The following is a 26,265-nucleotide window of genomic DNA, read 5'->3' as shown; positions in this document are numbered from 1 at the left end:
AACTAAAAAACTATATTGGTGATTCAATTATGTAAAAAGCGATAAGGTCAAGTCTTTTATTTAAATTTTATAATGGCACAGTTGTGACCAATCATTAAGTAGTTTAAAAATTGTGTTTATAAATGTTTGAAATACCATATAATTTCAGCTTTACGTAGTAAAACATCTAAGCTTCAAGGACCGATAAATATGTTGCTGTTACAGTAAATATATGTGATCAAAGTGTATGTATTGGAGACATGTATGGTTCTATGCATTTAGGACAAATTATACAGTGTTGTCTTTTACAACAACAATTACAACTTAATTCTTTAGGTACTTACACTTTGTTTTATTTACATAAAGTATAGGTTAAGTTTAAGGGGATTACCTACTAAAAAATGAACAATTTTGACAAATTTTAAATTTTTGGGTATTTTTCCTTGTTTTATGATTTATAAGGAATCATAAAAACATGGCATAATATCTCTTTGTACTGTTGTGGAACAAAATTTAAAGCGGAGCATGCTTTTGGGGCAGTCAGCCATAACCAGACTGCAGCCTGTGCCTCTGATGCAACATTCACTAATTATTATTGAACTTTGCTCCTTCCTGTTAGAAAGCAAAATGTACTCAACATCTATTTTTATATAGTTATGCTACATACTTTACCCTCTTTTTCATCTTTGAAACAGACAGAAACATAATAATCTTTTTTTACAAACAATATATTGATGTCATTTGTCAGCTGTTTGTTTTGTTTGTTTACAAATTTTCTCAGTTGGACTAGTTTTGAGGTTATAGTAATATTCAGTATTTTAGAGAGTAAAATGGTGAACGTAAAGAGAAATAAAACAGTACAATTTCAAAGAAACAAAGAGAAAGTTGTCAGAAGTTGGAGTAAAAATGTAGGTTTAATTTAATTTACCATAGATATTTTAACCCTCCGAGCGTCCATCGTCGATATTTTCGACGACTCGGACTTTCACTAAACGTTCATCGTCGAAAATTTCGACTATGAACATTCATGTCTTTAAATTCATTTTACGACGCCAATACCGGTCAAATCGCCGTATAACCTATACAGTTCGAAAGCTCGTGAAATTTCCTTTGTGTTTAGTGGTCTTTGGATTTCTCGTAGTCTGTATTGAACATTAGTCTACATCGTTTTCATTAGCTGTTATTTCCAGTGAAGCGTATATGCCTTATTGGTTGTTGCTAAGATACAAAAGTGTAAATTTCACCATTTACAGTGTATTTTGTGCTGTTTTCTTTGCTATATAGTTATCAATTCGTAGTTATATAGTTACTAATTGTTTTGTGTGTGTGTTATTGTGACTTTTTGTGCTATATTTCAATATCTTATATGTTTTGTAAAAAATTTCTCTTTATTTTCTTCAAAGTATACTTTTAGAAGCTGTCTCATATATATATATATATAATATATATATAAAATAAAATTAGATTGTAATGAATATGAATTCTCTGATTTGTATGTGAAAAATATATAACACTTCGATAGCAAAAGACTAAGAATATTGTTATATCAATGTGTTATGTAACTACTGCAATTAGGAAGATTGTCAAATGTGCACTTTTTCATAAAAATATGTATAAAATAAATATATAAACTATTTAACATTATACATTTCTGTCTTCAGGACGAAACTCCCCATAATTTGGCTATTCTGAATTTTCAGTATATTTAATATTTCAAATACATGTCCATACTTTTTTGAAAAGTTTTTTATTTTTTTATTTTTTTTTTTATTTTAATTTCTTTACTTCTAAGGTAAGAGGATTATTTTTCTAACTTTATAGTTATACAGTCTGAAAGCTCAGTTCTTTGCAGAAAAAATGGTATATAACACTTTATATTTAAGTTAATATTTAGATTTATTATAGATTTTACAAGGAGAGCCTTTAAAACCTCACAAAACAGGTGTGCACTTCATAAAATATGATGGACGCTCGGAGGGTTAAAGTAATAACATTACAAATATGTCCTGTTCTGTTTTCTGTTAATGAATTACTTGGCCTACATATGTCTTCAATATATAAATATACCAATTCACTAACTACAAGTACCTGTAGGGTAAGTTATTTTCCTTTATAGCTACTAATTTACTAGTGTAAACTTCAAACGCTGATTCACACAACTTTTAAATTTTGATTGTTTTTCACAGAAAAGTTTTAATGACTTTTTAACTATTATAAATACAGCAATGAAACCTTTACCTCACATTATTTATAATATAATGCAACTTTTTGTGCATGTAAGTTAAATACAAGTGTATTTTAAAAGATAATTTTAAAATCATATTTTTGTAAAGCTTTTAAACTTGTAAACTATTTAAAAAATAAACTTGAGTATGCAGAAAAAGTTGGTTATTTTGATGCACTTCAATATGAAATATCAAGCACTAAAATTGATTCAGTAGTTAGAAGTTATAATAAATTCAAAGTCCCATGGTTTTTTTAACTCAAAAAGTTGAGAAGTATGTATGTGTATATTTTTTTGTTAATTTGAACACTGGTAAACATTATTCTACAAGCAAATGAACTCCAAAAACTACATATCATAATATTATTAATAATGTTTCTTTTTTTTAAGAAAACCAATAGTTTCAGTAGGGAATCCCCTTAAGATGTTAAGAAATGTAAAAAAATTTGTAATAATTTTAATAGATAAAACATAAAAAATCCTATATCAATCTCGTTTACTCCTACAATTTATTTTTTGTGTTAAACTGAATGGGGGGGGTGGGGGGGGGGGGGGGTGGGGGGGGGGGGGGGTGGGGGGGGGGGGGGGTGGGGGGGGGGGGGGGTGGGGGGGGGGGGGGGTGGGGGGGGGGGATTTAGAAGTATATTTTTGAATCATGAAACACCTGAAAAAATTTATTGGTTTCTCAAATACCTAAAAGATTACAAGCCATATTTTAGTTTTAAATAAGACTGACTTACATTTAGGTCTTGTGTCAACCACCTTCTGGTTCTGTTGTCTCTTCTTGGGGGACATCTTATTATAGGAGGTCTGACTCTCTCTATTAAATCAGGGTTTCTTGTCTGTAAGACAAAATTACAATTATAGTATGAAGGACAAGTATCCTATGTAATTATTCCATGAGGTCAGATGCTAGAGCTGCACCACGTAACTTTGATTGTACAAGTCACACAGGAGATAAATCATTTACACAGTCGAGGTGTGCTGATATCCGAGGGATTAATTTAGTTACAGGATCTGTTTAGTAATAATTATCGGGTCTGGGCTGCCGTACCCTCAACAGAGTGGTAGATGGGGGTGTCTGAATAGTTGGCCTCGATAGAAGAGTCCCCAACCACTCAGGCTCACTTTAATTTAGTCATCTGTGGGCGTGCGTTGAGATAGGATGTGGATTTTTATTATGTGTGATTATTATGGTGTTATCGCACCAACATGGAGCGGACCGTCTAGCAAAGCTATGCTGTAAAGTGTTGCTTCAAACTTGGGAAATCCGCGTCCAAGACCCTTGAACTCGATAAACAGGTTTATGGGAATGATGCCTTAAGCCTTAAGACTTTTTGAGTCGTACAAAATGTTTAAGGAAGGCTAGGAGCTTGTACATTACGGACACACACCGACCGTTCGAACCAATGCTCAGGTGGCCAAAGTGAAAACAGTTTTGGACAGAAACCATCCACACCATTGTAACATTGAGGAAAGTGTGCATGAAACAGGTGCCGAAAGTCTTGAGCAAAGAACAAAAACTGTTGTGTGTGGAAAGTTTACAAGAAATTTTGGACTGCATTCAGGAAGATGAAGAATTTCTCAACATTATCATTAGCGATTAATCGTGGGTGTTCCAGACTTTTTCTTGTTTCCGCAAATGAAAAGGGAGCTCAAAGGACATCAGTTCAACTCCATCGAAATGGTTGTAGAAGCGACGACAAAGGTTTTTTAACAGTACTCTGGAAACTGACTTCCAGTGGTCTTTTGACAAGTGGCAGATGCCCTCTAGTCCCTCAATTTATAGCATTGGATGAGTTATCTCTTATGTAACTAATACAAGCAAAGCTAATACCAACAGTTTACAAGCCAATTTGAAATTAAATGTAAAAGTACTTTAATATAGCACACACATACTAAAAATAAATTACTCACAAAATCAAGGATCCCAATTGGATTATCCGCCAGTACTCTTGCTCCAATTTCTCTACGCCCTGTCCGAACTTTCTTTGACCACATTTGAACCTGAAAAAGATTATTTGTAGAATAGGAAAGTTGTCTTAGTTCCTGTGTCTGTCCAATCTAAAAAAAGTTTTACATGTAGTCCATGTTATTACAAAAATAAATTCACAGTACATAAACAAGACAGACAAGTCTTTTTTTCAGCTGTATCTAACACACAAAAGTGTGTCTTTGGTACTAATGGTATAATGAAATCTACTTATTTAAACTTGAATCATCCAGAATGCCTACAGGATTTTACTTTAAGGAGAAAATTTGTTTTGAAAGACACAATATCCTGTGAACAATTACAATTAATTATGTATTTCAGCTTAAGTGGCTGTCTTGTAAAAAAATCTGTATATTTAGAACAAGTTTATGCACTGCATTTATTATGTGTATATATTAAAAAAATGTGTTCCCAAATAGATTGCTTGAATAAATACTAGTACATCATTTTATATTTGTTTTGAAATATAGTCACCAAACATATCTTAAATACATAAAAACAACTTTTTTTGTCTAAAAACCTAATATTAAAACAAAAATCCATCTATATTATTAATATGTCACTTCATTAATGTTTAAAAAAACATCTGTTTACAAACATAATGATAACAGATTAAACATTACACAATACCTTTTGGTTATTGGCCACAAGATTCAGGTAGAATTCTATTGCAAATATTCATACCTGTTTTATTGAACATTATGGGCACTAAACCACTTGGTTCTGAAATTTTTCTAGAATGTAAATTGTATTAACTCTGAAAGCTCCTGATCTCAGGTAGCTTCTAGCGTTTGGAAGATCGCGATGCCTGAGAACTTTCAGCCTACAGGAACATCCACCTCTAGCAGCACCCTGCCATACAAAGCTCATGACCACTAATGGCTTCTGACCTCAGGGAGCTTCTGGTGTTTGGAAGATCACGATGCTTGAGAACTCTCAGCCTACAGGAACATCCACCTCTAGCAGCACCCTGCCATACAAAGCTCATGACCACTAATGGCTTCTGACCTCAGGGAGCTTCTGGTGTTTGGAAGATCACGATGCCTGAGAACTCTCAGCCTACAGGAACATCCACCTCTAGCAGCACCCTGCCATAGAAAGCTCATGACCACTAATGGCTCCTGACCTCAGGGAGCTTCTGGTGTTTGGAAGATCACGATGCCTGAGAACTCTCAGCCTACAGGAACATCCACCTCTAGCAGCACCCTGCCATAGAAAGCTCATCGCCACTAATAGCTTCTGAACTCAGGGAGCTTCTAGTGTCTGGAAGATCATGATGCCTGACAATTTTCATAGTAATATTGTGAAATAGAGCAGGCTGCAATTTTCAGAATAAAATAACCAGTGCAAGTAGCAAAACAAAAGGCACAGGCCTTTTATGAGTACAACTACTTAAAAAAACAATATTTTTTCGCTTACAGTTGGTACAACTGTAGATGACCATAGTGCAAAAGGTCTGCAGAAAATTTACTGACAAACAGACAGTATAAATTTGAACTACTCTCAAGTAATAAATTGCTAATTTTAAATCTTGCTGGAGTTGAGTCCAGGTCTAGCCCACACTAAGGCTTCACGAGTAACGGTTGTGTGTCTAGGCAAATAGGAAAGCAAGAATTTCTAGTCTTTCTTACATTGTCAACCCCTATTGGTCAGCTTGACCTTAACATAATGCTAATCTGTTTTATATCTACAATTTGACTTCCATGTTTGATTTTTAGGTAAATTTTAGTTTACAAAATCACAGCCTATTGCATTTGTCCTCATGGCAGTACTTATAGAAAATTCCTTCTACACAACTTAACTGAACATGACTTCCAGAGCACAAAACCATATTAGGCTACATAATATATAACTGTTATAAAAGTACCCAAACAAAATTAAACAATATAAAAATAACTGATTTTATATATTTTGGCTGTTTGTTGGCCAGCTTGTTATTTTGTTTCATTCCATTAAAGCAGCTGTTCAAACTTTAAAAAAATTCATAACTCTGTTATTTGTGAACCTAGAGAAAAAACAAAAAAAGCGTCTTGGAATGCTTATAATATTTACTAAAAAATTTGTTACCTCATAAGAATAAATTAATAATATTTCAGTTTCCACGAAATCTATCTACTTCTTCCGGCTGAGCTGGAAGGACTACTGTTATATCTAACTTTATTGCTTATTTTACTTAAAAGTAAATTTATAATAGTGTTTTGGTAGTCAAGATACTAACAACACTAAAAAAAAACAAAGAATAATAAATTAAAATCTGTATAATTACACAAAATTATAACTCAGTATAAATATTCTGACGCATACAAAGTAATTTTCTTTAGTTTAAAACATTTCTGTAAAGAGCATATAAATAAATACAATCAGAGGAATACCTGAACAATATTGGGTGTTATTTTCATTATTGTTAATGTGCAATTATAATCCTCAGTTAACAAGTTCACTGCCACATAGTTCACTGGTGACTGAACCGATGACTCATTGTAGAACCCTCAATGGGAACCTAACGAATTTCACCAAAGCTACTCTATTTTACTAAACATATGTTTAACAGCTTTTTACCAATTTAAATAAAGATTGAAATGGGGAGAAATATATTTTTATAATTATTACAATAAAGTGTAATATTGCATGTGAATCACGGATGACTCATGGCGCACGTGACCTACTTTACTTACAGTTATATTTTGTGTGCAGCATAAGTCATCCATGACTCCCCGATATGTGCAGTTCTATCCCTTGTAACATGCTGATTTCAACTGATTTTTCTGCTACATTATTACACAGGTCACAGAGTATATGTTTCTAGTTTCTTGGAACTTATATAAAGTTCATTTCCTTACAACTAACTGAATATAAATAGTGTGCGTATTTCAGCTGCTGCCATTGTCTGCTTTATTACTGCATCAGCTTCCAGGCCACAAAGTAAATCTTTACGTTTTTAATGTCTTCGAGCTTATATGCAGTTTATTTCCAAACAAATAACTGAATATAAGTAGTGTACAGCACGAGTCAAGGGTTACTCATGACAGTTAAAAGTACACAACGTACATGATTGCACTCCAGCCTTAAAAAAAATACAATCTGGTAGTTCTGCCAATTTCACCTAGAGCGCTCTAGCGCTGACCTACACTATACTTACAGATACCAAAGAACACTGTTCTGATGAGTCACCCGTGAACCATATCAGATTGAAATAGCACACCTGTATTAGTTACCGGTGTGGCTCACATTGTAATATGAGAAACATTGTTAAATTTAACAATGCGGCAAACATGTTAAGTTAAGAAGTTTGTAATTTTACTTAAAATTGGCAATGTACTTAAAATTCAATACCTTCCTGCGTTTTTGTTGTGGACTTTCTGGTTCAACCGGTACGTCACTCAGAGGTCGTCTGATGCCCCATTGTTGTGAAGGTGGCAAAGACATCTCCTCAGGCAAGTCAGAGAGGACAGGAAAGGATGGCAAAAGAGGATCTAACGTAACATGTGATCCAGCGAGTACTGGAAAATGAATGGTTGGGGAGATGAGACCTGGCTCTTCAGCCACAACTGGAGGTGCTAAGGAAAGAGGTTTAGGATGAGTTATGTCACTCACAGTGTGGGTGAGGGGAGACAATCGAGGAACGAGGGGTATATCTGACACCAGCAGGACTGGAGATCTCGCCACCCTTTTCTCAAAACACCTGTTGAATTCGTTCTCACACAGTCCCATCAACTCCACATCTGAAGGTCCGGACGTGAGCAAGTTCTCAGTCAATAATTGGCATGGGGTATCTTTGTTGACAGGCGAAGACAACTGGTACTGTACTTTATTGTGTGCATTGCTTGGTGAACCAGGGAATTTCAACAAATCCTGCAGCAACATTGATTCATTTAGTATCACAACACATACAAATGCTTTGACAACATCATATGGATGAAAATTTAAAAAAATTAAAACAACTATACAACCTATTTAATTGCATGGATGGCCACACAAAGTTAAAACCAAAAGTAAGGATGATAAAAACTGTAACATAAAATTTAAATAATGAATACAGTTGTAAAACCAAACAAAATTTTAATTAAAAATGAGTAAATAAAAGTATGGGATTCATAACAACAGAATAGAAAATGGCATTTAAAGTTAATCAAAATCAACAACTGATATTAGGCTAATTCTTTTACATATAATAAATAACCCGCTCACAAAGAAATCTGCACAGAAGCAAATGTCTGAGCAATCCCAGCAGGGATCACTTTTCTGGCTGATTTATACCTTCCAGTTGAACCCACCATTGGGCACAGCAAAAACCGATGTGTCACTTCAATCTGGGCAACCTTATGGATGTCCAGGAGCTTGTTGATATATTTCCAGAATGTTCACTAACCACATATGTTGAGATTCTGGGGTTTGTCGGCAATTCGATAGGTCTACTGTGGGAGATGACTGTTGGAGTTGGTGGGGTTTATTCCCTAACCTCAGAGATTCTTGCTATCCTCACCAAGGGTATGCTACCCCCTGCCTATTTTGACTGGAGAGGCTGGTTCAAAGCTGGCCTCCCCTTCTTCTTCCGGGGGGACATGACTTTGAGATGTAGTGCCCTTATTCTTCCTCATGGATCTCGATAGGAGGCGGCCCCTACTCTCTAACCTTACCCATCCTGAATATCCTGTCACTCCGGAAGCAGTGCAAAAGTTCTTACAGGACTAAAGTGCAATTTATAAGCTTCTTGTCCTAAGAGAACAAAAAAAAAAAATGTCTGAGCAGCCACATGCAGGAGGGGACCCCCCTCCAGTGGTGGGGAGTGGAGCAAACATCTCCTCGTCTCTGTTTTTATCAGCAATGTGGATTGTGTCTCACTCATACCGTTTTATTTACTGCAGCTACTTATCTATTCTATTACTATGTTGTATTTTTGTGTGTAGGCCTATACATGTGTCGCAATCTAAGTGTAAAAATATTAATTGAAGAGACTAATGTAGACATAGACGTATCCATGGAGCTTGCGTTTTGGTGTGAGGTTAGCCGCGCAGTGGCAGTGGCCAGGTCAGGGGATAGAGCGATCGGGCGAGTGCCGAGCATTGGTGGGGAAGTTGGATAAGTAGTAGAGAAAAACCTCGTTTATCTGGATTAAATGGAACCTGAAGTGATCCAGATACTCTGTGACTATAGTAAAAAACATAACAGATTACAGATTTACAAAAAAGTCTTTCAGTCTCTCTTAAAACTGGTACACTGCTTCTTCCAGGGAGTATGATCAAGCAATATTTTAAGGCCATCATTCCCGCTGAAAATATGTTGAACTAATATCCTAAATAAAAAACCATCGATTGGTCTAGTTGTGCTCTTGAATACGGATTTTATTTCTGTAAATTTTATTTTGTTTGGAAATGTAGCAAAAGTGAAGGTTTGATTGAGATGCCAATACTGGACTAATCACCTATGCTTTATTTGAAGCAAGATTTGTATTCCATCCAATCAACAAGAGAAACTGTTCTTAGATTAGCAATAATATTTTCATGTGTATGTTGTGTGTATATATATATACAACTTGTTTTTTCTAAAATCTTTTTTTTTAGTATATTTTTAACATGATTAACTTTAGAGTCATTTATTAAAAAGATTATTTGTGAAACATTTCCCAAATATGGCCAATATAAATGCCAATATCATTACTTAATTAATTAATAATATTTAAAAAATATATCAAGTAATAAGGAAAAGTAGTTCATACCTCCTCATCAATCCTCTGATAATCATCAAACTCTGTGATCCTAGAAGAAATAACCTGATTATATAAACAAGTAAAAAAAGTTTGTTTACACACTAAATAATGTTTCCAAGTTATTTAAATTAGATTATACTGTCAACACAACCAAGATTACTCTTCTACTTGAAAAAATTCATTTTTATGCCCATAGAACATTGCTTTCTTAGATCTCCTCAAATCCACACCTTTTTACATTTTATTCCTATTATATAATTATGTATATCACATCTTTACAATAAGAGGAACACTCTCAATCTTTTTTTTTAGGTTTAGTCAAAAACCTATAAGGTATTTTAATATATTATGTAAAAGTAATATTGACTGTGATTAAAATAATAGGTATACTATAAAATGTAAATAAATTATAAGAACTTCTTAGTTAACATGTTTCCATAATGAAAATGTAAGCCCTTTATTTGAACGGAATTAAACATTGTTTTTTTTTTTAAATAAATGTCTTGATCACTGTATAGATCGACTTTGCAATACTAATAAGAACAAAAGGTTTTTTATTTATGTTATTTTCTTCTTGCATAAGACTATCCAATTTATCAGTAAAAAATCATGAAAAGTTTGTAGACTTCTATTGACAATTATTAAGGAAACATATTGAGAAATTTATTTTAGATACTAACAACCCGTAATAATAAACACGGCAACTTACGTTGTAAAGAGATCTCTCAGGTAATGTACGTCTTGAGAGCAGATGCTTGAATCCTGAAATAAAATCAGAATTAAACAGAAACCCAATATTGGCCACTTTCAGTGACCATCCTATTCTTCTATTAAAACTTGTACTTTTGCCACAGAAAATTAAAACCCAAATGGCAGTTCAAAACTGTTAAAAAATCTCTCCTGGCTGAAATCAAACAACTCTTCCAGTAGAACATTCAAGCATGCATTAGGTAAAACTTTATCCACAACATTGTACATGTTATATCAAAATGCAAACAACTTGAGTTCAATGACAGTTTTAGGATAAATAAGTGTTAACCATCAATTGCTGAATTTGGGTCTATACAGACATATATTTGGCCTCCTATTTCTGATAGCATTCTCGTTGAAGAATAAACATAAGAGATGAAAGTAAGCATGAACAAAGTGTACATAACTGTGACTGAGAATCAAGTGGTGGAGGGGTGGGGGTAAATAGGCGAAAACTAATTAAATTAAACATAAAAAATACTTTACTACTCACATCGTCAGACATTGTGATGCTGACTGGATCCAGCCGTCTTGGGAGTCTTCGTAATCTCTGCAACAAAACCATAGTCTCTCTTTAATGTTATCAGACTCCAAAACTCACTCTATAATCATATAAGCCACTTTTTCTCCTCTTATTCTTTGAAACTCAGAGGTAGACAAGATGGACGTGAAATGAAATTTACAATAGTTTTTGGTCCACATGCTTTAGTTATTTTAAAAATAATGCAATGAATGATAATAATTTTGGATTATCCCTGTTGCCTCTATTTTTTGGCTTATAACGATGTACAATGTTCTATAAAACAATTCAATGCGATAAACAATTCTTTTTGTCAACAAAAATGACACACGTTTTATTTAATTTTTATTACATAGTAACTCAAAAAAGTAATACTGTCCAAGTTAAAATATCTAAAAGACTGTGTTTTTTGCATTTCCTTAACAATAACACAGTTTTTTTTTTTCTCATTTAAGCCTCAGCATCAGCTATGCCGGCTTCGAAGTGCTCTGGTTTTTTATTAAAGTACAAAGTACATGATTGGACCTCCCCGGGATTTGAACCCGTGATCTCTCGGTTAGAGAGCCGAGACTATAACCATTAGTCTATGGAGGAGGACAATATAACAAAGTTTGAGATTAGCACTGAAAAATTATTAATTGTACGCCAGCTGATTTTTTAGAATCAGAATCAGAATCAGAATATCTTTATTGTCATTTGTCAATATTACAATTGCTATAGACAACGTCAATATAACTAATATAATAAATAAAAAATGTTATAAGGCTACTCAGTTTATTTGAATGTCATTAACTGATATAATATATTGAACTAATTTCGTACAGTGTATTTGTCAATTTAAAAAATGTAACTGTAGTATTAGTAAATACATAACAAAATAAATAGTTGAAACAATGAATTAAATTACAACTAATCAACAACTCCATTCCAGGCCTAAGGAAGGTAAACAATTCATAGCAAAAAATTCTTCAAGGGAATAGAATGCCTTACTTATAAGCCAGTTCGACAGTTTAGCTGCAAATGGTTGTAGTTCTAAGCTTCTAAACGTTTGAGGTAATTTGTTTAAAACATTTAATTTGTAAATATTTATGGCTAACTAATGTTTTCCTAAGTCTAGAGGAAGGTGCAACAATATCCCGAGCTCCCCTAGTGTCATAATCATGAATTTCATCAAAGCAGATAAAGTCTTCAAAATTCTCCTTTACATATATTACATTTTGAAATATGAAAATGCCAGGAACAGTCATTATATTGTAGTCAATAAAGCATTGTTTACAATCATCTTGATAACCCAAATTGGCTAAAATTCTTACTGCCTTTCTTTGCCACGCAAAAACTTGACTGGCACCCCTACTGTTACCCCAGAGCATTGAGGCATAAAGTAAGTGTGAGTGAAAGTCACTGAAATAAGAAGAGAGCAACATATTTCTACCAACACAGTTTTGTAATTTACGTAACAGAAAACAAGCCTTAGATAGTTTAGAAATTACTGAGTTAGTTTTGAGCTTCCCATGATAGTTTTTGATCTAATGTTACTCCAAGTAATTTCACTGGCTTAATACAGCTCTCTGCTATGTGCAACTTTTTTAATGTGAAACAAATTGTTTCAGTTTTATCCCCATTGACTTTAAGATGGTTGACATCAAACCACGAGTTTGCAATTTCCATCACTCGGTCACTTTGTGCTTCCACTTCTTGGAAAACTTTGCCAGTAACTAAAAAAGAAGTGTCATCTGCATATATAGAATAGTCTTACATGGAATATTGGTTGGCAGATCATTTATATACATAATAATGCATCCATATACATAGATCTCTGTTATAAGGTAATGATAAACAATCACTTTAATGGGCAACTCTAAGTTGCAAAAACGGTTGTTATTTGTGCATTATATAACAAAATCATCTTCACTCATGAACAAATACATATATGAAGCTGATGGAAGTTTACAATACATATATTGAATTATACCTTCCTACGTCGTAGACAGATATATTACAATGGTAGACTTTGACAAAAAACGCCAAATACAGTTATATCCGATATTATAGATTATGTTTCATGTAGATTTTTAGTACACAAAAGGCCTTTGAAATGCCTGGTGCACGCTCTGTGCTTATCGCGGTTGCCGAGGAAGTATTTATAAACGACCTTCACTCTGCGATAGGGGGAGGAGAGAGCCCTTTGTCTAACTCCCACCACCTGCTCGTCAGTTCTGCATCTCCTACACCTTTTCAGTTTAATTATGATTTACAATGAAAGTAAAATTTATTTGAAATTAACAGTTTTATAAATAGTTTTTTTTTTTTTTTTTTATCAATTAATACGCTAATTTTAAGTAAAATGCCGTTTTTAGTTTTTTGCTTTCACCTTTTATAATTTAGCCTACTATTTATAGTCACCTATGCTTTAAAAAAATTTAGTTATAATAAAAGTTAGCTTTGAACCTAAAGAAACTAAATTGTTTTACTTGTCTTGGCGTTATAGGAAAGTTAATTGATTTATTAGTGGCGTGCGAAGGGTTTAAATCATGTACATAACAATTAACTTATAGCACTGAAGTTTAATGATAATTTATAGGTAAGTTTATGTCCGTTTCACTTACTTGTCTCCTCGGAGTTAACAGTAGTTCTTCCACTGCTGATGGATCATCAAATTTACCTGCACACACCATTACTGACTTAAACTCACTCCTCAAATTACTGTCTATAATCTACAAAAAAGAGGTATAATATTTGTCTCCTGATAGATTTAATGATCAATAATATAAACTAATTCACAGAGAAAGACACAAGTTTAGCATAAAAAAAACAAAAAATTAAGATCTTAATGAGCATGTATCCCAGCTGTGGAATTACCTCCCTATGCATACTACCATATATGCATGCATTTTGTGCTTTATCATCGTAGACAACTGGAATGCTTGCTTTGTGTTTGGTATTAAACTGTTGGAAAGACATTATGAATCCTGGTAGTGTCTTTTGTTTTCTCTTCATATGTGTTATACCATTGTACACATTAGCTTCTTTAAATTGTGTCATCTAACACAGCACTTGTACTTTATTTTACGGGATATTTTTTGCGTTTTTATGTATTCAAAGAGAAATGGAATAATTTACAAAATAGAAAAACATATTTTTATGGTGGATTCTTCGATTATTTCGTTCTTTAGTAAAATAAACCAACACTGATTCTCTAATCCAGAAATCTATTAATAATACAGCAGATGATGTAAGACCCTTCCCGGGGCGGCCGTAGCTTCAGACAGATGCCCTTCTTCCGTTGTGGGTTGTAGAGCCAAACCTGATCACTGATGTTAAATGTGGACGGAAGCAGCCAGGTCATAGCAAGTCGCACTGGCAAGATGATCAAATGTTGTCTGAAGAGATCAAATGTTTTGTAGTTTGGGTGCCTCTGATGTCGAAACAATACGGGGGAGGGTTTGTTTTGAGCTTCTTCGTTCTTTGTCGCTGTCTATTATTGGATCCCTTCAAAGGAACATGATTCCAGATTTCAGGAGTCAAGTCTGCAAGAGCATCACATTTCAGATGCTGCACATAAGAGGAAGGTTAACTGGAGCTAGACTCAACATAAGCATTGAATGAGTCCTTCCCACCATAGTCGTGTTATGTGAAGAACATTTTAAATATTAAACTTCCACAAGCTAAATTTTGGCCTAAGTTTTTTACAGATGATTAAATCAATGTTGAACATTTATTGTTCAGTAAATGATTAAAAATATGAAATAAATGCATTTGTAAAGTAACTTAATAAAATTAAATTAAATGAAGGATTAATCTATATCTGGAACACAATTTAAATCAAATATATTAACATAAAGGTTTAAATTATTTATTCAAAATATGAAACATGACTACTGTCAAAATGGTGAAAGTTAAAGCTTCCACTGTCAACACAATCTGTACGTAACTTTTATATTTTTTATACAAGCAATGTGTACATAAATAGTATGTCACCCATAACTGAGCTTTAATATGTATAGAAAAAAAACAATAATCTTTAGGTTTCAAAACACAGTTTAGTGATGTAAAATAGTGATTTCTACTTATTTTCACTTTAACATAACATCAATTTATTTTGTTAATTAATTTTGTTTTCTTTAAATACAAATGCATAAATATCTATACAATCATTTTAGATTTATTAAATGAACTGGTTTTCTTTTGCGATCATTGAACCATTATTTTTTCTTACATCTGTTTATTGTGTTTGGCTCAACTATGTTCCAAGTTTAAAACTGATTTTATTCCAGCAAATTATTACCTAAAATCATAACATTGTCATATTTCCACTTACGTTGCTTCCTTGGAGATGGAGAGGATTCATCATCCGAAGAGTACGGTGGTATTACCTCAGGTGTAAAACTACGAGGACTTGGAGGTGGTCTGTAAGGAGCAAAACACAATTTAGCAACTAAATGACCGACATACAATTAAATAATTGTCCAAAAACTGTATTTTTTAATTCATTTAGTGTGCACAACTGTCAAGCGAAGAAGTACACTCTTGCAAGTTTCAAATGCAATGACAAAAGTTTTAAACAGTACTCTAACTATTTCTCTAAATACATAAAGTTTCATATATACATTCAATAAATTTGTATAAATGGCTATAGTTTCATTTAATTTCAATACTCCGGCGGGACTTGAACCCAGATCTCTCACTTGCTGGATGAGTGTGCTACCACTACACTATTTTAATGTTCACAAGCAAAGAGACAACAACCATCTGAAATTTAATTTAATCATTTTTTGAGACAAGCAATTCTAAGCTAACTTTGTAACTTTATTTGTCCACTGTTACAAAGGAAGACATTTCAAATACGCAAAGTAGAATATCACATTGAATTAAAACTATACAAGAAAGACAGGATTAGGGGTTAAAAGGTGTTATCTTCCATTCCATGCAGAGGGTATATTAGAAACATGCTAAGATGCATACCCAATTGGTTAGTAAACAACACCCAATACGGATATTATAGTTTTGTGGTTGCATTTTTGAGAATATCCAATCAAGTAAAGATAATAAGGTGACTGAAAATGAAATTTCTGTTAAAAAACCAAACTTTTATTACTCATGAGAAGTAGAAAGTTGTTTTCACTTTTAATATATATATATATATATATATATATACTTTTAAATATATTGAGTCTTGCACAAGCCGAGATATAATTTATATAAATGTAAATTACTATGCTTTACAAAAACACACACTACATAGCAATAAATTAGAACAAGACAATGACTATCAGGCATGAACTACAGTACAGAGGAACATGATCTTAAGAGGAGACAGTTAGCTAAATGTACAGTTCTATGCTTTACAAAAACACACACTACATAGCAATAAATTAGAACAAGACAATCACTATCAAGCATGATCTACAGAGGAACACGATCTTAAGAGGAGACAGTTAACCAAATGTACATTTCTATGCTTTACAAAAACACACACTACATAGCAATAAATTAGAACAAGACAATCAGTATCAAGCATGATCTACAGAGGAATACGATCTTAAGAGGAGACAGTTAACCAAATGTACATTTCTATGCTTTACAAAAACACACACTACATAGCAATAAATTAGAACAATACAATCACTATCAAGCATGATCTACAGAGGAACACGATCTTAAGAGGAGACAGTTAACCAAATGTACATTTCTATGCTTTACAAAAACACACACTACATAGCAATAAATTAGAACAATACAATCACTATCAAGCATTATCTACAGAGGAACACGATCTTAAGAGGAGACAGTTAACCAAATGTACATTTCTATGCTTTACAAAAACACACACTACATAGCAATAAATTAGAACAAGACAATCACTATCAAGCATGATCTACAGAGGAACACGATCTTAAGAGGAGACAGTTAGCAAGCCGATGGACCAAGATCACAATACACTCAATAAAACTTACGCTCATCCGTATCCACAGTTTGTTTTCCATTAAGTCAGCTGCTAAAACAAACACAGTTATTTGAGATATGTTTGAGATTGTTTGGAACGCTGTTTCATTCATGTCACTAACCTATATATTATCACATGAATTTATTATATTTTACACAGTATAATAATTATAACAAGTTTGGTAATTTGTATACACCACAAATCATTAAAATCCATTTCAAGGCGATTTTTCATTGACTATGTGGATATAAGAGATCTGTAACTTATTAAAATTCTTAATGAAAACCTGATCATTCCATATTGTGCCCTGTTCTATTACGAGTGGCTATCCTATAATCGTGAGCTTGATAAAGCATTTAGTTCAACATCATGACAATAACAATTATGACAAACCATTTCTGTTATTAGGAATGATCATGTGACAGATTTTTGATGACAATGGCTTAAAAAAGGTGACTGTACGTTATGATACATATCCTAATATTGAAGAAATTGTGTTGAAAAGTAGACTGAGATAGGTTTAGATTTTTATATTAAAGCATTGTAAAAATTTATGGTTTTCATTAATTTCAGATTGTATTTAACATCTTCACTGCTGCATGAGACATGTAACAACTAATAAGAGAGCTATGGTACATATCTGCCGTAGTCAATATGTTTTAAAAATTCCCTAATATGAAATGTTGTAAATTTACCTCTGCTTAAAAAAGTACAACATATTTTCTAGATCTAGAATTACTTACGTCAATGTTGTCAAAGCCATTATTTCACTATTTGAACTACATATTAACTCCTCAATCTTGTCTGTAAAAAAATAAAACAAAAATATCACTTTATGTGTTAAAAAGAAAGAACAATACATTGTTTTATAATTAAATGAGATTCAAATGCAGAATATTCCGGATTTACACTCAGAGAATGTAATAAAAACCAATGGAAATATTTTTGAATGTTAAATATCAGTGGTGTAGTAGATCCTGAGCAGACTGGCGTGATGCTCCGGCACAGCTGTTAGTGTCACAGCGTCGCTCTGGTACTTTTAGTTGCAGCACAGAATTCCAGCAAGGGTTTTGAAGGCAAAACTAAAGGCGCTAAGAAAAAATATTTTTGAACACAAACAATCAAAATTGTGTGGATCAAGTATAAACTCCATGAATGAATGAATACTATACTCAGATCTTGTAATGACAAAGACCATTTTTCAATGAGCACACTTTATTGCTCAAAATGACCACCTGTAAAATTACTATTTTACAAGGTTTGCTACATATACAAAAGCTAAATGGAGTAGATATTGGTATAGGCTTTCATTCACAATACAAATGAAAATAAAAATTGTGCATTTTAAGCAATGGTACTTCTCTGGTAAAAATACCCTTGATATCAATCCACTAATATCAGTTCTAAATCAGTACTAATTATTTACTGAAAATTTGAGTTCAATAAAGATCGGCTATCAAGTACGTTATTTTTAGAAATAGTTTAGCTTGTTGATCAAAAAGCTGAGTCTGTTTTTTAGTGTACACAGTTTTTAGTGTACACCTTCAGAATACAGTTTTGACAATGAATATTAAAACACAACTTGATTCAGTCATTACGAACTTTGTCTATACAGTAGACAATAGTCACACAGAAGACTTATTGCTCTCTTACCCTATAGTTATTATATTTATGCATTAACGATTTTCTTGGTTGATCAGCACCTATTCTGAACCACTATCTTACTTCCCTCACTAGTCCATGAACCCTGGAATGTATTCCAGCCAACCCTAAGTAGTCTGAGGTTCTGCGGCAATGAGATCATAACGCACCCTTCGCACCGAAACACATCACAATATACTCCTGTGTATTGTGCACTGGTATAAGGGTAGACTAATGAAATTGCTTTCATATTACTACTCATTACTATTGAACTCCTAATATTTCAACTCATACCTACATTTAAACAAATTAACCGGCCTTACACTTGTTGAAGGTCACCTGCATAACAAATACCCTGAATTTTCCCATATCACAAGTTTAATTTGGTGATCTTTGTAAATATTTTATTGAATATTAATTTTTGAAATAAATAATTAAAACCTTTATTCTGATTCTAGAGTCAGCAGAAGACAGTGGGAGCTATTATTTTGTTGCCTATTTATTTTTATTAAATATTTTTATAAAACAGTAAATGTCTCATTACAGAGCTAACATAAGTTAAAGAATTAATACCATAAATCAACTGTTATTTTTTCAAGATATTGAGTGTACTGAAAGGATGTTTCAAAGCCCCTCAATCGACATCTAAACTGTCATTCTTTGACCAGCCAAACATTATGGAAACATTTGAGACAGTTGTATAGTACATCTAAATACAATTGTTATTTCTACAGTATTATATCAGCCCATATTTACCTAATACTTCTGTGGCCTTGAAGTGATGAACAATGATGATTCCCAAAAGCATTTTGGTATGAACGTTCAAAGCAGTACCTGGATGTCTCTGAAGGATTCGTAACACATAGGGTTTTATGTTTTGTCCTATGCCCATGAAGTGTTTCAAGTTTGTACTGAAACACATCAAACAATATTGTACATAAATATATATTTGCTATCAAATTGACATCCATTACTGATAGATTACTTAGAAATGAAATAGGCCTTTGTTGCATAGGTGTGAGCCAGTAATATTCTCAGTGGGAAATTATTTTAAAAATAAGAACATTACCAGGAATATGTTTTTGCCCATCATGACTTCACAAAAAAAAGGAAATGTTATGGAAATTTTAAAAAACCCGGAGTTTTTTACATTTTAATTTTTATTTCAGATTTATGTGCCTTAAATAATACCCTTCAACAACTTTTACCCATTTCAACAAAATTTCACTTCTTTATCTGACAACTATTATATATGAAGATATTGTAGTCTGTCATATACCTAAGTTACCTAATAAAATTTATAATTAAATCACCCTTTTAAAATTTATAATTAAATCACCCTCTTAAAACAAACATTGACTTTATGAATTTGAACAAATTCCTGAACATTAATATAAGTTCCTCTTCTGGTTTTATTAATCTTTAATCCTACTCTAAAGTGAATTTTCATGGTTAAGAGAAGAAAATGTTTCTGCGACATCAGCATTACTGAAATATACAAGAATTAGCCTTCTGGTTATAAATTTAGATAGGCTGCAATAGCATCAATTTTAAGGCTGAGAATTTAGTACGAAACAGTAAAAATGGCGATAATGCAGAAGAAAGTCTGATGGATGTTGATGACAGTAACTAGGTTATGAGATTTACAAGATAAATTACTACTCAATCAAACAAATTGTAAAATTATAGTTTTACGTATCATTAATTATTAATTTTTATTTGTACTTTCAATATGTATTTTATGTTGTCTCATAACTTGGTAATTTTTATGTTCCAACTTCTATCTTTCATTTGTTATATTATAAAGTTTTGTTTATTACTTATCGTTTAGTTTTATATATTCTTTCATTTCATAATTATGTTTTAATTTATGAACTTAAGAAGTTTTTGAGTTCTTTTTAGTCTAATCATAATATTAAACTATTATTTAACAATATAATATTACAATAATAATATCAATATAATTATTTACTATAGAATATATTTAAAAATATTTTTTACTAATCATGTCATAAATTAAAAATGTCCATATACTATTGAAAATGTGTGAATTTTGGGAATATTTCTGGAAACATTTCCTTGAGTAAAACTGCCCAGCAATTTTACATTACTACTTATAATAATAACAATACATCAAACCCAGGATCGACAAAGGAAATAATACTTTGCTTACTTAAAGCTCATTATTGACAATGGATGTTTTAAAAGGATAACGCATATTTGTCATTGTTAAATGTACAACGGAAACGCAATAGTTTGAGAACGGGCATTCCACTCGGTGTGGTGTGTTGACTGCCATGACAGTTGAAACTATACTTTTTTCATGATAAAATTTATGTTTTAAAATTGAAAAACTGAAGAAAAAAGCAGATACCAACTAAAAACATTTTTCTGTTGTTTTTTAAACAAGATAAATTATATTAATTGAAGCAATTTACTCTAATTATGAATTTTGAACTATTTGAAGAATTGATAGTTGAGAAGTCTAAAGTTTCATAGTTTGTTAGAAGTTAGTTAGTTGTTATATTATGGGAAGTAATCATCCCATAATACTTTGCACTTTAGACTTAAGTTTTTGTTACTGCCAAAAACACTGGCAACTATTGATAAAGTACTAGCGATTTAAAAAAGATGTTCTGTTCCAGTTTATCAATTTTTTCATAATTGACCACAACTGCCTGCACATTTTAATTTCAATTTCTTTTCATTTTGCTTAAGGATACTCAAAATCAAGTTCCAATTGAATCCATTTTGAAATGAGATAAATAAATGAATTAGTTGTGATGACAGAGTTTTAGGGCCCATTTCCCTGACATTATGCAAAGTATATTTAAAGTGACAAAGCCTTTCTGGATGTAGATTAATATGTGAACTAAGGTACCAACATTTTGTTATCAGGATATGTGAAAAAGTCACAAAAAATAACTCAAACCAATACATTTTTTCCAGGCAAAGGACTAAAACACCATTAAAAAGAAGTATAGTACTGCAATGCTTTTGTTACAGCATTGAAGTTGAATAAAACTGCTTTGGTAGTCCATGCTAAAACAGATTTTGTAATATAAAGATAGTTTTTTTTAATTCAACACTAAAAATAATCATAATTTGAATTGTATGTAGTTTTTCTTTACTTGAATAATCAAAACAGCAAACTAGTTTAGTAAAAGTGCCGATTTTATTTATTTGAATAAAAATATATTTACTCATCAAATCCTTAGAAGAGAATCTGAAGACATTCGTTTGCCACCCTAAAATGTTTTCAAACTACACAACAATATTGCATCAATCTGCTTTTTCTTTATTAATTATTTTTTAGAACTAGCAAAACAAAACTTGAGCTTTTATGTAAAAACAATTAAAACCGTTAAAAGATTTGATTTTAAAGGTATTTTACCATATCTATCTTTGTGTAGTACAAATGTCATTTAGGTTTTTTTCCATATTAAAAAGAATGTTTAATGGATGTTTGAATGAAAAAATCTTTTAGTAACATATATACATTAAGAAAAGTGAAAGTGAATTAGATTTGCTATAAGAATACATATAGAATAAGACAATCCTACATAATAAGGCAAAGCAAAGCAATAAAATTGATGTTTGAAATTGTCTACATGAAACAAAAATCAAAAGGTAAAATTTCTCAGAGGAATAAAGGTAAAACAATCTTATCTAAATTACTTTATTTTAATGATACATACCACAACACTCCCAGGGATGGCAGGTGTACTTTGATAATTTTTTCCTTTTTCTTCTTGATATTTTTAATATCAGGGAGTAAAAACAGGTATTTGAATTCATCCTGGTAAGGTGCGTTTCTCAAAGTTCTAGCAATTTTCCAGTCCATCTTAAAGCACCCCCAAAATGTCTGAAAAGCAAATTTGTGATACATTTTTTTATATTTTGAACTTTAATCAAATAAAATATTATGTCAATTTGATTTTCGTTCCCTTATCACTCTGGTTCTGACAATGGCTAAATTCATATTAGGTGCACACATTCAGACACAGGGGTATTGTACTAGTTACACACTTTTGATTGTACAAGGCGCATTTTTTAAATAAGTACAGTTTTGAAATTCCGTTGCTACAGTGCTATGGTCGGTGTCCCACGCTTGCGCTGTATATCTTCGTCTGATAGCAAGCCACAGATACAATTAAGTTACAGCAAAAATCGATCGACGTGTCTCAATTTATAGCATTGGATCAGTTATATCTTGTGTAACAAATAGAATCAAAGGCTTCACACAGGATGTAGTGAATTTTATTAAATATTTTCACCATCTTTCTCTCACATAGTAATGAAAAAGTAGATTTTTATAATACAGGGTGCTTATAAATGAATCTACAGAATAAAAATATTGTTTAAAATTAAGTTAATTCAAACAAAGTACAATTATGTGCATAGTGAGTAATAACACCAGCAAGAACAATGGCGATGAACAAGCATTTTTTGTGTTGATAATGTATTTTGAAACAATTTTTACTTACGTAATGGCCACAATTACAATGATGATGTAAATGTGTTTATTTGTGTCAAAAGGTGTCTGACACGTTTATCCTTAAAAATAGTAAAGAGTAACTAAATGTCACACTGTTTTGTTTACTACATTTTATAAATAAACATGTAGCCTTTTATATTCATAATTTTTTATTCATCATTAAATTATTGCTTTTCAATATATGAAACTGAACTATACTGTAATTTGAAATACCTATAACATCATTTAGTTTGACATTTTAGTTTCAGTAGTCTAGTTTTAGATAATCATGAATATCAATGATTCGACTGTCGTGGTGGCTGCTTATTATACTACAGCAACTATAACCATAAAAACAAACTGTAATTAAGACAGGTAGGCCTAATAGGAAAGTTTTCATTTAAATAATAAGGAAACCATAACAATGAAACAAAAATCTTAAAACCAGGAAAACAGTTAATTACCTTTCAATGGAGTATTATTTATTTTTCTAAAGTAAACTATAATTTTTATGTATATGATGTTACTCAACAAATTGTGTTTACAATCTGAAAATGTGTTTACAATCAATACAGATGATTAAGTTATCATTTAAATTAATTAATCAGTATCGATTGATTATATGATTATGCAATATTATTTATATCAGTAGAAAATACTACTTAATACAATCCATCTGAAAATTTATCTCTTATTCTTCCCAATTCTTTAGTTGACACACAACACATTTATAAACCAATAAAAAATAACGTGGATACTCTTTATAAATAAAATGTTTGTAAATATTTTTGTGGAGTAGACCTACAGCAAAGAATTTTATTTGTGAACACAAGAGTTAATACTATGACACTTTTATCGTAGGCTATACTCTATAACACATATTGTGAGTTGTATACATCTAGTTTTAGAACAGTTCATCAATCTTGTATTTTTCAGTTGTAAGAGCAACTAACTGTGGGAATTCATGACATTGACCTAAATATGAACTTCTTAAATAAATCTTTTTGATTAGAAGTCATTTTAATTTTGTAGCATTTCACCCATAAATTTATAAAAAAATTCAAAGTAAAACATTGAAGTAGGTATAACCTTATCTGAAGATAAAGGTATCAGTACTAGTAAAACTGTCATTATCTGTCAATAGTGTTACATGGCATACTATGCTGTATATAAAGAATTTAAACAGCCTAGCTCAACATAAACAATATATAGCCTAGCTCGATTTGTAAGCCCTGCAAAAGATTTAAAAGCTGTAATAATTACTGTTTTATAATGAAACTTATAGGAATGTAATACTAAAATGCTTAAGTTAATTAGGAATAATAAAGCAAGACATGAAACTGCTTTTAGAAAAGATGAAATCAAAACAAACATTGAAAGGATGTAGACAACTAAACAACGAAATATCAATCACTGAGACATTTCCAATTGAAGAAATGAAAGTAAGCTATTTTACTTACATTTTGTACGTCTCTATTCTAACAAACTACAAGAAACAATTAACAAATCCACTTTTACTATTCTATTTGACTTCACTGTTTACTAGCAGTAGCAGAAGAAACGACACAACAGAGTGCAGACGCAGTTTTGGCGGGTATCTTGGCACCAAGGCGGCGTTTCAAAAACACAGAGTAAAACATTGTTTGTTATAGTTTATACACTACACAAAATAATATTTCCTACGATCTCATCGTTAAAGATACCAAACAATTAATTGTCGTGTAAAATAATATGCTCTGATACAAATAAATAATTTAATAAATATGTATTACATATAATAATAGTGATTTTGATAGTGTTATTTATATAAATAAACGTATTGAAGTTGCTAGCCAATTCGTTTTAAAACACAAAGGGCACCTTTAAACGAAACGTGAATAATGTTAATATCGTATACGCCTTGATTTATTTTCTGTAGAGAATCAAATATATAAATTTCATAACACACTGTTTATCATGTCTTCTCCTGATTGGACCTCTCCAGGATTTGAATCCGAGATCTCTCAGTTATAGAGCCGAGACTATATTCATTAGTATACGGAGGAGAACTAATATGAACTTGATTTAAAACACTACAGACTAGAATAATATTGTTCGTAAGTAGTAATTTATATTGAGAAATATAAGATATAAGTATTTTTTATTTCTGTGGGAACGTAATTTTCACTTAACATGGGATTCCTCATTTAATATGGAAAGAATAATTGCCAAACACGTAAAGAAATTCAAATGTTTTAACAGTGGACAGAGTTGAATATTTTGAAAACATTCAATAAAACAGCTTAAATATGGAAGGTAAGTTAAAATACGAAGCCACACAAAAAGGGATCTACTATGAGTTAGCAGGCCTACACAAATTATTTTTATTGCCGACTTCTGAAGAATAACGATTTGATTGGCATTACTAGAAATTTCTTTCGTACTTAACAGTATACAATAAAAGAATTGAAATAAAACATAATGTTTATACAATAGAGTGAACTGTGTAACCACAACTTTCTTCACGAAGGAAAAAATTCTGATTTCACAAGCTTTTAGGGGTTTTTCTTTTATAAAATATTGAGATTTTTATTTTGCAGTTGATTTGTATAACACTTTTATGTTAAGTCTGACTGGATATTTAGATCTAAGAAATTCATACATTCAAATCCCTCTTTGACATAGGTGGTGTAATAAAAATATAAATTCTTTACTTTGTCATTGTTTATGCACAGGCGATTAGCTGCTCTCCTCTTTTGTCCAGTTTTATTATAGTAGACAAGTATCAACTATTTCCTTACTAGGAGTTACAGGTCAATGGTTTTCCAGGCACTTCAGATTACTTACTTTTTAAAAGAAAATACTACACAAATAAAATATATGCTTTATAAAGTTTATATAGCAATTTACTGTCCTTCATATAGGTTTGTGGGGGGGGGGGGGGGGGCAGCGTTAACGCTGGACTCGTTGCGGCCCTAAATCCGCAGACAGGAGTGATTTGAATGTTTATATCCAGTAGTTCTCCAATACTGTGCTCCCACGCTTACAACA

At 31.9% G+C, this 26,265-nt stretch overlaps 1 protein-coding gene across 1 annotated transcript; it reads right to left on the bottom strand.

The window, feature by feature from the left end:
- Window positions 1–519: 519 nt before the first annotated feature.
- Window positions 520–24,789, bottom strand: LOC124358158. Its single transcript, XM_046810452.1, has 13 exons — window positions 24,696–24,789; window positions 22,457–22,623; window positions 19,515–19,669; window positions 17,861–17,921; window positions 15,492–15,580; window positions 13,780–13,835; window positions 11,147–11,203; window positions 10,613–10,665; window positions 9,913–9,952; window positions 7,530–8,048; window positions 4,121–4,210; window positions 2,944–3,045; window positions 520–549 (listed from the first exon to the last, which is right to left on the bottom strand). The coding sequence occupies exons 2-13, from the start codon at window positions 22,600–22,602 to the stop codon at window positions 520–522; spliced, it is 1,398 nt and encodes a 465-aa protein (XP_046666408.1). The 5' UTR covers window positions 22,603–22,623; window positions 24,696–24,789.
- Window positions 24,790–26,265: the final 1,476 nt, after the last annotated feature.

This window comes from Homalodisca vitripennis, chromosome 3 (assembly GCF_021130785.1).
Source record: "Homalodisca vitripennis isolate AUS2020 chromosome 3, UT_GWSS_2.1, whole genome shotgun sequence".
Lineage (NCBI taxonomy): Eukaryota > Metazoa > Arthropoda > Insecta > Hemiptera > Cicadellidae > Homalodisca > Homalodisca vitripennis.
This window is presented reverse-complemented; position numbering and strand designations above follow the sequence as displayed.

What these genes read in the sequence shown, in the direction of transcription:
- LOC124358158 (XM_046810452.1), bottom strand. Translation starts at nt 22,602, where the DNA reads ATGGACTGGAAAATTGCTAGAACTTTGAGAAACGCACCTTACCAGGAT. An exon ending in CACAACAAAAACGCAGGAAG is followed by an intron (nt 4,211 to 7,529) that starts GTATTGAATTTT and finishes AATCTTTTTCAG; the next exon opens with GTTCAAATGTGGTCAAAGAA. An exon ending in CAATTGGGATCCTTGATTTT is followed by an intron (nt 3,046 to 4,120) that starts GTGAGTAATTTA and finishes TTTGTCTTACAG; the next exon opens with ACAAGAAACCCTGATTTAAT.